The sequence below is a fragment of the Salmo salar genome, chromosome 15, assembly GCF_965601325.2.
Source record: "Salmo salar chromosome 15, fSalSal1, whole genome shotgun sequence".
Lineage (NCBI taxonomy): Eukaryota > Metazoa > Chordata > Actinopteri > Salmoniformes > Salmonidae > Salmo > Salmo salar.
Window position 1 is genome coordinate 37,480,785 of NC_138305.1, and position 14,490 is coordinate 37,495,274.

Below are 14,490 nucleotides of genomic sequence, written 5' to 3' on the forward strand. Positions count from 1 at the left end.
TGACTGCAGGAATGTCCATTAGAGCTGTTGCCAGAGAATTTAATGTTAATTTCGCTACCATAAGCCACCTCCAACGTCGTTTTATAGTATTTGGCAGTACGTCCAACCAGCCTCACAACCACAGACCACGTGTAACCACACCAGCCCAGGACCTCCACATCCGGCTTCATCACCTGCGGGATCGTCTGAGACCAGCCACCCGGACAGCTGATAAACTGAGGAGTATTTCTGTCTGTAATAAAGCCGTTTTTGGGGAAAATATTATTTCTGATTGGCTGGGCCTAGCTTTCCAGTGGGTGGGCCTATGCCCTTCCAGGCCAACCCATGGCTGCGCCCCTGCACAGTCATGTGAAATCCATAGATTAGGGCATAATGAATGTATTTCAATTGACTGATTTCCTTAAATGAACTGTAACTTGTTGAAATTGTTGCATGTTGTGTTTACAGTAAAATGTACTACCCTTCCTTGACTTCTGCTCGCTTTAGCACAAGCTAATGGAAAACTCTCACAGCTAGGGTTAAGCTTCTAACATTTGTTGGTCTTTTTAGGGTACTAAATTGTTTGCCTTGAAGGAAATTAAAGCAGTTAAACAAAACAAGTACTTTTTAGCTTATTCCAATGCAGTAGCACCTCCAGAGAACTGGATGTTTGACAGGCTGCTTGTCATGAGGAGAATGTGCTTTCACACGGACCACTACGTCAAGACACCAGCTAGCTTGAAGACATCACACATGATAAAACACACATCAACACTATGACCTTACTCACACGATAACCAGTACATTTGAGAAATTGTAAATAGACTGTTTGTCAATCTACACTTCATCAAGTTATGGGAGAGAAAAGTATTTGTAAAATGAGAGAAATGTAGCTTCACTATATAGAATCCATCCATCTATACCATCTCTGAAATGGCATATATCAATAAGGAGGTCAGGCATGATTGTACTTCTTGGAAAGCTCCATTTAATGAATAGCCGGGTCAGACAGGGACAGGCCTAAAAATAGAAGGACTACAATCACAATCCCCCATTTACACAATGGATGGATGGACACATCCTTGCTGGTGGTGACACAGATAAGAGGGATGGAATAACAGGGGTTCTGGCTCTCCCTGTCACCAGTACAGAGAGGAGACTATTGATGCACACCCACTGATGGAGCTGATGGTTCAGCCGGAGGGCAAATAGTGGTGATAGGATAAACAGAGGAGGAGCTCCATGGTTGAACATGCGCACCCTATTCCTTTTATAGAGCACTATTTTTGACCAGGGCCCAAAGGATAGTACACTATATAGGGAACAGGGTGCCATTTGGGACGCAAACCCTGCGCCCTCCCTGGGCATGTGGCCAGCTCCCTGCAATACATATAACACCTATCTCTCTGCAGGACATATAGCATCTCTCTGCAGGACATATAACATCTCACTGCAGGACATACAGCATCTCTCTGCAGGACATATAGCATCTCACTGCAGGACATATAGCATCTCTCTGCAGGACATATAACATCTCTCTGCAGGACATATAGCATCTCTCTGCAGGACATATAGCATCTCTCTGCAGGACATATAACATCTCACTGCAGGACATATAACATCTCACTGCAGGACATATAACATCTCTCCGCAGGACATATAGCATCTCTCTGCAGGACATATAGCATCTCTCTGCAGGACATATAACATCTCTCTGCAGGACATATAACATCTCTCTGCAGGACATATAGCATCTCTCTGCAGGACATATAGCATCTCTCTGCAGGACATATAGCATCTCTCTGCAGGACATATAGCATCTCTCTGCAGGACATATAGCATCTCTCTGCAGGACATATAGCATCTCTCTGCAGGACTTATAGCATCTCACTGCAGGACATATAACATCTCTCTGCAGGACATATAACATCACTCTGCAGGACATATAACATCACTCTGCAGGACATTTAACACATCTGTAGGACATTTAACACATCTCTCTGCAAGACATTTAACCTCTACGGGATTGGTGTGTCCCCCGCGGGACGGTTGAGCTAACGTAGGCTAATGTGATTAGCATGAGGTTGTAAGTAACAAGAAGATTTGCCAGGACATAGACATATCTGATATGGGCAGAAAGCTAAAATTCTTGTTTATCTAACTGCACTGTCCAATTTACAGTAGCTATTACAGTGAAAGAATACCATGCTATTGTTTGAGGAGAGTGCACAGTTATGAACTATATTAATAGTTATTAATAAACCAATTAGGCACATTTGGGCAGCCTTGATACAACATTTTGAATAGAAATATAATGGTTCATTGAATCAGTCTAAAACCTTGCACATACACTGCCACCATTTAGTGGCCAAAATCTAAATTGTGCTTAACCTGGAATAGTACATTATGGCCTTTATCTTGCATTTCAAAGATTACAGAATAAAATAAAAAAATGCATGTTTTTTTCTTTGTATTATCTTTTACCAGATCTAATGTGTTATATTCTCCAAATTAATTTCACATTTCCACAAACTTCAAAGTATTTCCTTTCAAATGGTATCAAGAATATGCATATCCTCGCTTCAGGTCCTGAGCTGCAGGCAGTTAGATTTGGTATGTCATTTTAGGCGAGAATTTAAAAAAAGGTTCCAATCCTTAAGCTCTCACTGCAGGACATTTAACACATATCTCTCTGCAGGACATTTAACACATCTCTCTCTGCAGGACATTTAACACATCTCTCTCTGCAGGACATTTAACACATCTCTCTCTGCAGGATATTTAACACATCTCTCTCTGCAGGACATTTAACACATCTCTCTCTGCAGGACATTTAACACATCTCTCTCTGCAGGATATTTAACACATCTCTCTCTGCAGGACATTTAACACATCTCTCTCTGCAGGATATTTAACACATCTCTCTCTGCAGGATATTTAACACATCTCTCTCTGCAGGACATTTAACACATCTCTCTCTGCAGGATATTTAACACATCTCTCTCTGCAGGACATTTCACACGCATCTCTCGGTGAGCAGAGAGGCCTTGATGTAGTAACACATGAAATATGTATAAGCCTCCTGGTGACATAAGTCTGAATTAGAAAAGTAATTTATTTCATGCAGCGATGTGATATAAGTAAACTTTTCAATTTAACTGTGAGAATTAAGTACATTGGCCTACAGAAATGTAGAGACCTACTGACAAGATGGATGGTATGGACAGCTGTCTGTCTGTTGTCCTGTACTTGTCTTAAACATTTTCACACTGCCCACAGCTTCAAAGCACACTGACAGTTCAATTCACACATGATGAAAAGCAATCACGGCAGGCTGTTCACTGAAGGCTCATCAACACAAACTATAAAGAGTTGTTCTTTAATGGAATGTTTGAATGTGAACTTCACAATTGGTTTGAGCTGGGAAGAAGGTCATTCAGTCTCATTATGCAGGCAGCTCGGCCAGGTTGGGTCGCACATCAGACCACCACATAAGCATCCAAACCTCGGAAAAGGCCAGTGTGTATCCAATCCTCCTCTCATTCAGTGCTGAGAACCCATCAGGTACCCTGAAAATATTAATGAGACTCTCAATAGAACTGGACTTTAGTCATAGAGGGCACTCTGACCCTCCGCTAGGCTACATCAATTGACTATGCCGACGGAGGCTTATTGTGGGGGAGCCAGGCAGGGCTAGGCTATTTCTACAAATGAAAATTCAAATGAAGGCTGCCAAACATATTCATTGTGGAGCATGTTGTGCCCAAGGGCTAGTGCTGAGCGATTAGTGCTTTTTGAAGTTGGTTCAGTAAGATTATAGAAAAAAGAAATCACGGAATCACAGAATAAAACAATTAATAATAGTCCCATGATGGTAGTGACTGTCCATTACGGCGTATCACTTATCAACCACCATTTATTCACATTACTTTACTTTAATCAAATATTTCAATTGTTGTGTACATTACATTTGTTTTATTTGATGGCTATCATTTCATTCCAAGTCACCATCTCATCTCTATTGAGCTGCTGCATATGCTGTCTGACAAAATCACTATTTTGTAGTTCTCCAAAGTAAATAAGGCATACTTTTATGACTGCTGAATACCAACTATCAATCACTTAGATAATGTATTTTCAGGAAGAGATACCTCGCGAAGCAACAGCTGCTCTCTATATCCCCTCAAGATTGTGCATTCTTCTGCTTCTTCTGTAGCAATCTTAAATAAACAGACCGGACAAGTATTATGCAATAGATTATGGTCATTGTAGTTAATTACCACGTTTTATGCGCTAAACTATGTAGAATATTGGCCTGTTGGTAACTACAACACTAACTACATCGCACAGTTCAGTCTGGATCTGATTTATCTCTAGAGAAACTGTGCAATGTGCACATTGAGCTCACTAAAAAAACCCTGAACAAAATGGAATTCAAAATAATCGAACCAAAGTTGGTCAATTAGTTGTTCTCTCAACAGTGTGTGCATATGTCAGCTGAATCCAACAAACTCAACTCACTTATTTTTTTATAAATACATCTATAAATTATCATCACGATGTGCATGTAAGTGCCAAAATAAAGGAAACACCAACATAAAGTGTCTTAATAGGGCGTTGGGCCACCACAAGACAGAACAGCTTCAATGCACCTTGGCATAGATTCTATAAGTGTCTGGAACTCTATTGGAGCGATGCTCCATTCTTCCATGAGAAATTCCATCATTTGGTGTTTTGTTGATGGTGGTGGAAAACGCCGTCTCAGGCACCACTCCAGAAATTCCCATAAGTATTCAATTGGGTTGAGATCTGGTGACTGAGACAGACACACAAACACCAGGGTTCTAGACTAACTTTTTCAACTGGTGGCACTGGTGCTACCAACCTTTTCAGTTGATGGCACCAGCACATGATTTGGTTGCATCAATTCTTTGCTGCTGTGGGGAGATAATGACCTGACCTGTGTCCCATAATGTGCCTATATTCCATACAGAACCAGGCTAATAACGACTAGCCATCTTTTACATTAGCATGCCCTTGCAGGGCTTGATAATTCAGGTGAATTTGTGCCAACTGAAAGCTACTGGCCCGGATGAAAAGAATACTGGGCCGGATGAAAAGAATACTGGGCCGGATGAAAAGAATACTGGGCCGGATGAAAAGAATACTGGGCCGGATGAAAAGAATACTGGCCCGGATGAAAAGAATACTGGCCCGGATGAAAAGAATACTGGGCCGGGAAAGCGGATGACGCAAACATCATTTAAATGTTATCTTTCATTTGCGGGCTCAGCAAGTAGCCTATAATGACCTACCCTTCATACACAAATAATTACATTTTAACTTGACAATATCAGATTTACACTGATTGTTTGTGGGAAAAATGTAACCTTTGCACAATCTCAAAAGGGTGTTATTGTTAGCGATTTTGTCTACGTTGTAGAGCCCTATAAAATCAGTTTTATCTTTTGGTTAAAAAAAAATCCCAGTTTTTCCAGGTTTTCCCTATATTTTTCAGGTTTTCACTCTCAAAATCACACTATTTATATTGAAGACTACAAATAGATGATGTTCTAAGTCCACTGCTTATTAAACCACATCAGGAGACCACTTTTGAAGTCTGGGAACATTTCTCCCAAAATGTTGGGGAAGCTGTAGTTGCCCTATAATTCAACTGTGCACATAGCAAGAGACTGTTATGTTTGGCTAGCGGTGTTTTTGTACTGTACAATGTACAGTCTACAAGCAGAGCTTGACATGAACTTTTTCATCCACTTATCTTACGAACAAGTAGGACTAATTTCTTACTTGTCCCCCCCCCACAAAAAATGTGCTAACACCATGGGCCAAAAAGGTGACTGAAAATTGTGTTGTACGACGCAAGGAACCATTTCACAAAATAACCTAACGTTATTATCACTGGTATTGACAATGGACGGCTGCTGGTCTCTGATCCCATGTATTATATGTCTGGCAATTGTGCCCTTGAGCAAAACACTTAACCCCCCTCCCACAAAGTAAAATACTGCACTAGGCTACTGTATGAAACACATGTGGTCCGTCAACCTTCCATCTGGAGAGCTACTGGGAGTGCAGGCTTTTGATCCAACCCTGCTCAAACACAGTTTATCAAGGTCCTGTTGAGTAACTGATTTTCAAACATTTTTTTTGATGTGGTATGTTCGAGCAGGGCTGGAGCAAAAGCCTGAACACCCAGTATCTCTCCTGGACTCTCTTGGAGGAGTCCAGGAATGGTTGGCCACCCTGCAACATTACAATTACAACCAAATACTTTTGTCTTTATAAAAAAATTCCCTCATTCAATGAGCCAGGGATCAAATGGCTAAGGTGGGCGAGGTAGCTAACTAAGTTGTTTATCTATTTGTAAGGTTAAAATATTCAGTGTTCAGGGGTGACCTTGACAGCATAGGAGTTACTTGCCAATTAGGCTATTCTAAGAATATTTTTTTACTTTCTCAGAATTACATGGCCAGTATTGAATAGAGGAGAATTCTAGACAATTTTGAGCACTTAAGAGATAGTTTTACAACCAGAGTATGCAGCATTAGTTTCATCAACTGCGCACCCGAATCAACTGCGTGTTGGCCATTTGCAGTAATACACGAGTGCCGGTGGAAAGTTATTTTAGGACATGACAATGAAATGCACGCTAATAGCTAAATAGTTAACTAGCGAGTAATTATTTTTTTTTTTTAAATAGTGTAGTTTGGCTGGTTATCTAGTTAGTCTGTTGTCTCCCTCTCTTTGTTTTCTTTTTAACATGTATTTAACTACAAATTCTTATTTACAATGACGGCCTACCGGGGAACAGTGTTCAGGAGCAGAATGACAGATTTTTACCTTGTCAGCTTGGGGATTCGTTCCAGTAACCCAATGCTCTAACCACTAGGCTACCTGCCTTTATTTTGGCAAATACCTGTACAGTCTTCCTGGCTTTAATAGCAACAGCAAAAAAATGAACACCGAAAATGGAATGGAATCAGTATTTTCCACACAGCCCTCCTTTACTCCTAAAGTGGAGCTTACGCTCCAAAGCCAACCACAAAATGGCTTTGAGAAAACAAAGATTCCCAAGCCGGAACTGTCAAAAAATAGGGAGAACAAGAGGGGGCAGGACCAAAGCGGAAATGAGGCAAACACAGTGGTTCTGTCACAAATTGCACTCTATTATTCACTATATAGTGCACTACTTTGACCAGAGCCCTATGGACTCTGGTCAAAAGTAGTGCACTATAAAGGAATAGGGTGCCATTTGGGAGCACCACAGTGACTGGCTATAATGGGAGAACAGGAAATTACCTCTGTGATAATAACGTAAATGGCACATCAATTAGTTCCCCTGAAAGAGATGCCTGTTCACGTCAGAGAGCCAGCAAATCTCCATTTGTGTTCCGGTGCAGTGTGGGGCTGTTGCCACCCCTCCAAACCTCCCGTTTGCAGCCTAATCTCATTCCCAGCCCAGCACACCCAGGAGACTGCCTCCCACTAACTGATAGGTACTGAAATTTTCATATCCTCCATTATAAAATCTGAAATCAAAGAGCGATGCAAAACCAAAACGGTTTTACAGAGAGGAGGACTCAGACAGAGCGTGCTGTAAAGGCTGGGGGAAAGCTCTGAATGAATCCCAGGTGGGTGATCTCAGACTGCTGCTGCTGCTTTCAGACAAAATGGACCGACTTAAAAATGGCTGACGCTGTTTTCTCGTGGCAAAACTTGATTCCTTAGTCACGGTCACTTGAGTGACAATCTAATCTGACAACTTGGATAATAAGACAATGCCATGGCCATTGTTTTGCCCATAGGGAAGTGTTTCATCAGGCTTAAACTGGACTGTATGACAACATGATTTGAAAAGCTGCTCTTCTAGCAGGTGCAGGGCTGGACTAGCTCTCCCTCCGGCCCAAATATTTCTCTATTATCCATTTACCACATTTCACCTGTGATTGTGTGACAATTGATTAAAGGCACATTCAGCTCAAGGGATATTGGCAAACAGGTTGGATTTTTAGCTTGAGTCCAAATCTACCCTCATTTCCTAGTTGGGGACAGGTTCTATATAATTTCCTAGTTGGGGATAGGTTCTATATAATTTTATAGTTGGGGATTGGTTCTAGGTCATTTTACTTCCCTTCTATACTGAACAAAAATATAAACGTGATACAAACATGATACAATTTCAAAGACTTTACTGAGTTACAGTTCATAGAAGGAAATCAGTCAATTTAAATAAATAAATTAGGCCATAATCTTTGGATTTCACATGACTGAGCAGGGGTGCAGCCATGGGTGGGCCTGGGAGGGCAAAGGCCCACCCACTTGGGAGCCAGGTCTACCCACTGGGGAGCCAGGCCCCATGCCCCCCATTTGTGGCATTGTATTGTGTGACAAAACTGCACATTTTAGAGTGGCATTTTATTGTCCACAGCACAACACGCACCTTTGTAATGATCATGCTGTTTAATTTAAGTGACTATCAATGACATTGCTGTTGCTACCGTATGATTTGCAGCTGGACCAGGGATATCAATATTGTAGCACACCGTCATAAAGAAGAAGACAAGGCTCCCGATAGCAAATAGATGAGACCTCCGAGAGAAGAGAACAGAAACGTTCCTGAGGTCAGAGGAAAATAGCACCCAACACCAGAGAGGAGGTACTTAAATACATAGACACGGTTTGATAGTTTGTTTGACACCTACCGTAGCAACTGACTAAAGAACAGACTGACTGGAGTATATTTTATATGAAATTGATGTCGAACACCTGTGGCACCAAACTAGAGAACTCCTGAAGGTAGTACTTCATCAGTATTTGGAAGAGACGGGTTTGACACACAATGTGCATCATCAGAGATAAGACGCTGAGTCAGCAATTTATATGTAAAATACTCCATGCCCCATTACTCTGAGTGCCTGCAGGTGTGCACGGCTGCACGCCACCTCTACTTATCGCCAGCACGTCTCTCTCTGAATTCCATCACTCCCATTACGCTGTGAAGACACCATCTGTCGTGTGCCTGAGGTGATGATGTTGTGCTAATTAATTTACTATGTACAGAGCCATGTTGTATTACATTTCCATTTGAGTCATTTAGCACAGAGTTTCCCAACTCGGTCATGGGGCCCCCCTGGGTGTTGGTTTTTACCCTACACAGCTGATTTAAATAACCAACTCATCATCAAGCTTTGATTATTTGAAAATCAACAGTGTAGTGCTACGGCAAAAAATACATGTGCACCCAGGGGGGGCCCCAGGAACGAGTTTGGCAAACCCTGGTTTAGCAGAGACTCTTATCCAGAGAAACTTAAAGGAGCAATTAGACTTAAGTGCCTTGCTCAACAGCACATTGACATAATTTTCACCTAGTCGGCTCAGCGATTCGAACCAGCAACCTTTCGGTTACTGGCCCAACACTCTAAACCGCTAGGCTACCTGCCACCCCAGAGAAAAACACATCCTCTTCAAACAATCCAAATAGGGGATACGGTGTCTCCTTGAGGGAGGGAGATGATCGAAGACCAGGATTATTGCCCCAGATAAGGGTAATCTTCCCCGGGACCGCTGCTGTAATAATAACATCATCATAACATCGTTACAGTGGTGCCCGCAAGAGATGGCTATTTCCCTCCAACACAAAGCAGAGATGGTGTATCTATCTTCCACCTTTTATTGTGTAGACAGTGGCTGTTCCACACAGATACTGGACCTGTTGACTGTCAGAGTGCAGGTTTGGGCATCCCTCCCTTCCTTCACAATGACAGGAGGACATGGAGAGGTGACTTTGACACAGAGTGAGCTTGACAAATACATTTCTCCAGAGACCTGAGGGCCGAGTCCTACCCCGCTGTCTTATTATTAGAGGGAGGTCGTTAAAAAGTTGGTGCTGCGGTGCAATCAGCCTGTAGAGACAGGCCAGTGACTCTGACACAAATAACAGTGTTTAAGACAGACTCACCCCGCAAGGCTGGAAGATAAGGTCGTTGACTTCATAGCTGACCAGGGACATGAAGCTGCCTTCCAGGAGCTGAAAAAAACACAACAGGAGATTTCGTCAGCAACAGGACAGATACTGTAACACTGTACAGCAAGGAATGAAAATAAGCTGGAGTCTGGGGAATAGAATGACATCTATAGCCTCCTATAAGAACGCACAGAAACCCATAGCCTACGTCCCAAATTGCACCCTATTCCCTTTATAGTGCACTACTTTTGACCAGAGCCCTATAGGCCATAGTAAGGCTTGAGGTTAAAAGTAGTGCACTATGTAGGGTAGTGTTGCACAGTATACCGAAACTTCGGTACTTTTTCGATACTAGTACAATAATTTTTGTTACTTCAGGTACTTCTGTCAAATGTGTCTCACGCCATACAGGTTGAGAGGATCGAAACTGTCTAGTAATTTGTCTGAATATTTTTAAGGAGGCAGTAGTAAGCTAGTCAGGCTACATGCGCATGCAGCTGACAGCGCAAGACACTTTTGAGGAGCAAGCGCAGAGGAGAGAGAGAATGCCAACAGCATAGCTTACAACGAAAATATCTCTACACCCACAGCTTGACAAAACTGGCTCCAGAAGCGAACTATGGGAATACTTTGCTAACAGAGAAGATGAGGGCCAGCTCACTGAAACAACTATGCAAAAGGTGTTACAATGCAGTGCAGTGCAAGGGAGGTTTAGTAGAAAAACGACAAAAAAAACTATTTTACACATGACATCAGGGCTGCCAACTTTTGAAGAATGCATGGAGTGAGATTTGCTATGTGAATTTCATTACCCCCTGGCACAACCCTTAGATGGGGCACTGGGGTCCTCCCACAAGAACATTTTACGTATTTTGAAATGGCTTAGGCCTAGATCCAGGGTAAAAAAAACAGGTCAGGTGTATTCAGGATGCTTTGAAAATTAAATTAACTAAAAATTTGACAACTTTATTACCTTGAGAGTTTTGGGGGATGAAATTGAAAGTATGCAAATATTTTGGTAAACATATTTTTGTAGGTGGTTTGACGCTTTATTCAGATCATAATAACATGAGATAGGGAGGCAGGCAAATGGTAGAAACAGTGGGAAGGTTGGAAGCAGGGACTGATCCCTGTTTTCAGGTGGAAACTTGTATATGTGACACGTGTCAGGAGTGTTACCACTACACCAAGGCTCTGCACAGGTAATGTTAATATTAATGGTTGAATGGCAGTGGGTAACCAAATCATAGACTGCAGTCTCCTTGTCCATAGACTGCTTTCAAGGTAAGGACAAACATTTTGTAATTTGGGTGAATTGTCTCTTTAAAATAGGGCTAGAAGAAAATCCTGATCTGTTTCCCAAGTGCTAGGTGTTTGAAAATATTCATTTCTCTAAATCACCCAACCTTCAAAACAAATAGAATGAATATCAATATTCAGGTGGTTTATGCCTACTAGTCGAAGATCCTTGACATCATCTTACTCTACATAGACAAAATGTGTGTTCATGAGATGTGAGTCCCCCTACCATCTCTGCCTAGCATGTGCACGATACTAAAATGTCCAAAACTATATTTGATTCCTGGAGCATTTAATATCCCATGCTTATTTGTATGACTTATTCAACACTTGTAACGTCCTGGCCATAGAGAGGGATTTTTTGTTCTTTATTTTGGTTAGGCCAGGGTGTTACATTGGGTGGGCGTCCTATGTTCATTTTTCTATGTTGGCTGGTTTCTTTGGTTTGGTCGTGTGTGGCTCCCAATCAGGCACAGCTGTAGTTCGTTGTTGCTGATTGGGAGTCACACATAAGTAGCCTGTTTTTCCTTTGGGTTTTTGTGGGTGATTGTTTCTGTTTAGAGTTTTTCCTGACAGGACTGTTTGGCTGTCATTTTTGTTTATTTTTGTAAAGTGTTCTCTTTTCATTAAATACCAAAGATGAATACACATCCTCCGCTGCACCTTGGTCTCCTACTTTCACCGACGACAGCCCTTACAACACTGTCCATGAATGGCAGCAGAAATACAAAGCCTCATAAAATTAATTTTCAAAGTAGGTATATCAGATTTCAAATATGTGATTGCACTGGGAAAATGAGAATTGTTCCACTGATCAGACTAAATAAAGAAAATAGATAAAATATCCTGAAGACAAGATTACATAATTCTGCCCCTACACTCTAGCCAAATTATTAGTCTATTTATTATCCCCCCTCTAGAATCAAATTCACACTTGTGGGTTTGGTATTTTTCGGCATTTTATTAGGATCCCCATCAGCTGTTGCAAATCAGCAGCTACTCTTCCTGGGGTCCACACAAAACATAATTACATAATACAGAACATCAATAGACAAGAACAGCTCAAGGACAGAACTATATACATTTTTAAAAAGCCACACGTAGCCTACATATCAATGCATACACACAAACTATCTAGGTCAAATAGGGGAGCGGCGTTGTGCCGTGAGGTGTTGTTTTATCTGTTTTTTGAAATCAGGTTTGCTGTTTATTTGAGCAATATGAGCTGGAAGGAAGTTCCATGCAATAAGGGCTCTATATAATACTGTATGCTTTCTTGAATTTGTTCTGGATTTGGGGACTGTGAAAAGACCCCTGGTGGCATGTCTGGTGGGATAAGTGTGTGTGTCAGAGCTGTGTATAAGTTGACTATGCAAGCAATTTGGGATTTTCAACACATTGTTTCTTATAAAACGAAGAAATGATGCAGTCAGACTCTCCTCAACTCTTAGCCAAGAGAGACTGGCATGCATAATATTTATATCAGTCCTCTGATTACAATGAAGAGCAAAACGTGCCACTCTGTTCTGGGCCAGCTGCAGCTTAACTAGGTCTTCCCTTGCAGCACTGGACCACACGACTGGACAATAATCAAGATTAGACAAAACTAGAGCCTGCAGAACTTGCTTTTTGGAGTGTGGTGTCAAAAAAGCAGAGCATAAGGAATGGTTTGTACCAAATAGAATGCTCTTAGTTTTAGAGATGTTCAGGACCAGTTTATTACTGGCCACACATTCCAAAACAGATTGCAACTCTTTGTTAAGGGTTTTAGTGACTTCATTAGCTGTGGTTGCTGATGCGTATATGGTTAAATCATCAGCATACATGGACACACATGCTTTGCTTAATGCCAGTGGCAGGTCATTGATAAAAATAGAAAATAGTAGAGGGCCTAGAGAGCTGCCCTGCAGTACAGCACACTTTCCTTGTTTGACATTAGAGAAGCTTCCATTAAAGAAAACCCTTGGCGTTATATTAGATAGATAGCTCTGAATCCACGATATGGCAGAGGTTGAGAAGCCTTAACACATTTGTTTTTTCAATAGGTTATGATAAATAATATCAAAGGCTGCACTGAAATCTAACAGTACAGCTCCCACAATCTTCTTATTAGCAATTTCTTTCAAACAATCATCTGTCATTTGTGTCAGTGCAGTACAAGTTGAGTGCCCTTCTCTATAAGCATGCTGAAAGTCTTCATTTGTTTACAGAGAAATAGCATTGTATTTGGTCAAACACATTTTTTTCCCCAACAGTTTGCTAAGAGCTGGCAGCAAGGTGTTAGAACTAGTAAAGGCCGCTTTACCACTCTTGGGTAGCGGAATTACCTTGGCTTCCCTCCATGTCTGAGGACAAAGACATTCCTCTAGGCTCAGATTAAAAATATGACAGATAGGAGTGGCTATAGAGTCAGCTACCATCCTCAGTAGCTTTTCATATAAGTTGTCAATGCCAGGAGGTTTGTCATTATTGATCAACAAACAAAAAATTCCAACTCTCTCACACAAACTTTATAAAATTCAAACTTGCAACGCTTTTCTTTCATTATTAGTTATTTTATGCATGAATACAATTGCTCACTGTTTGTTGGCATTTTCTGTCTAAGTTTGCCCACTTTTCCAATGAAATAATCATTAAAATAATTTGCAACATTAAAGGGTTTTGTGATGAATAAGCCATCTGATTCGATGAAAGATGCAATTGAATTTGTCTTTCTGCCCATAATTTCATTTAAAGTAAGCCAGTCAGATGTGCAGCCAGACTTATTAGCCACTCCTTTGCCCCATCTCTTTCAACCATACAGTTTTTCAATTCCTCATCAAATCATGGAGTCTTTAACAGTTCCAAACAGTCAGTTTCTTAACCTGTCTGGGCTACGGGGCAGTATTTTCACGGCCGGATAAAAAACGTACCCGATTTAAACTGGTTACTACTCTTGCCCAGAAACGAGAATATGCATATTATTAGTAGATTTGGATAGAAAACACTCTAAAGCTTCTAAAACTGTTTGAATGGTGTCTGTGAGTATAACAGAACTCATATGGCAGGCAAAAACCTGAGAAAATTACAAGCAGGAAGTGGCCTGTCTGACAATTTGTAGTCCTTCTGTTGCATCTCTATTGAAATTACAGTATCTGTGCTGTTACGTGACACTTTCTAAGGCTTCCATTGGCTCTCTAAAGCCTTCAGAAACCGGATTGACGCGTCTCCTGTCTCCGGGCAGATAA

At 41.3% G+C, this 14,490-nt stretch overlaps 1 protein-coding gene across 2 annotated transcripts in view; it reads right to left on the reverse strand.

Moving 5' to 3' along the window:
- The window catches only part of LOC106571291 (mRNA-capping enzyme), a 150,634-nt gene that overhangs the window by 29,993 nt on the left and 106,151 nt on the right, over window positions 1-14,490 (reverse strand). For both annotated transcript variants that reach the window (XR_014380615.1, XM_082961712.1), the window contains exon 9: window positions 9,959-10,027. Coding sequence is in view for 1 of the 2 variants with exons in the window: in XM_082961712.1 (XP_082817838.1) it covers window positions 9,959-10,027 (69 nt within the window). In the remaining variant the exon portion in view is untranslated. The remainder of the gene's footprint in view (window positions 1-9,958; window positions 10,028-14,490) is intronic.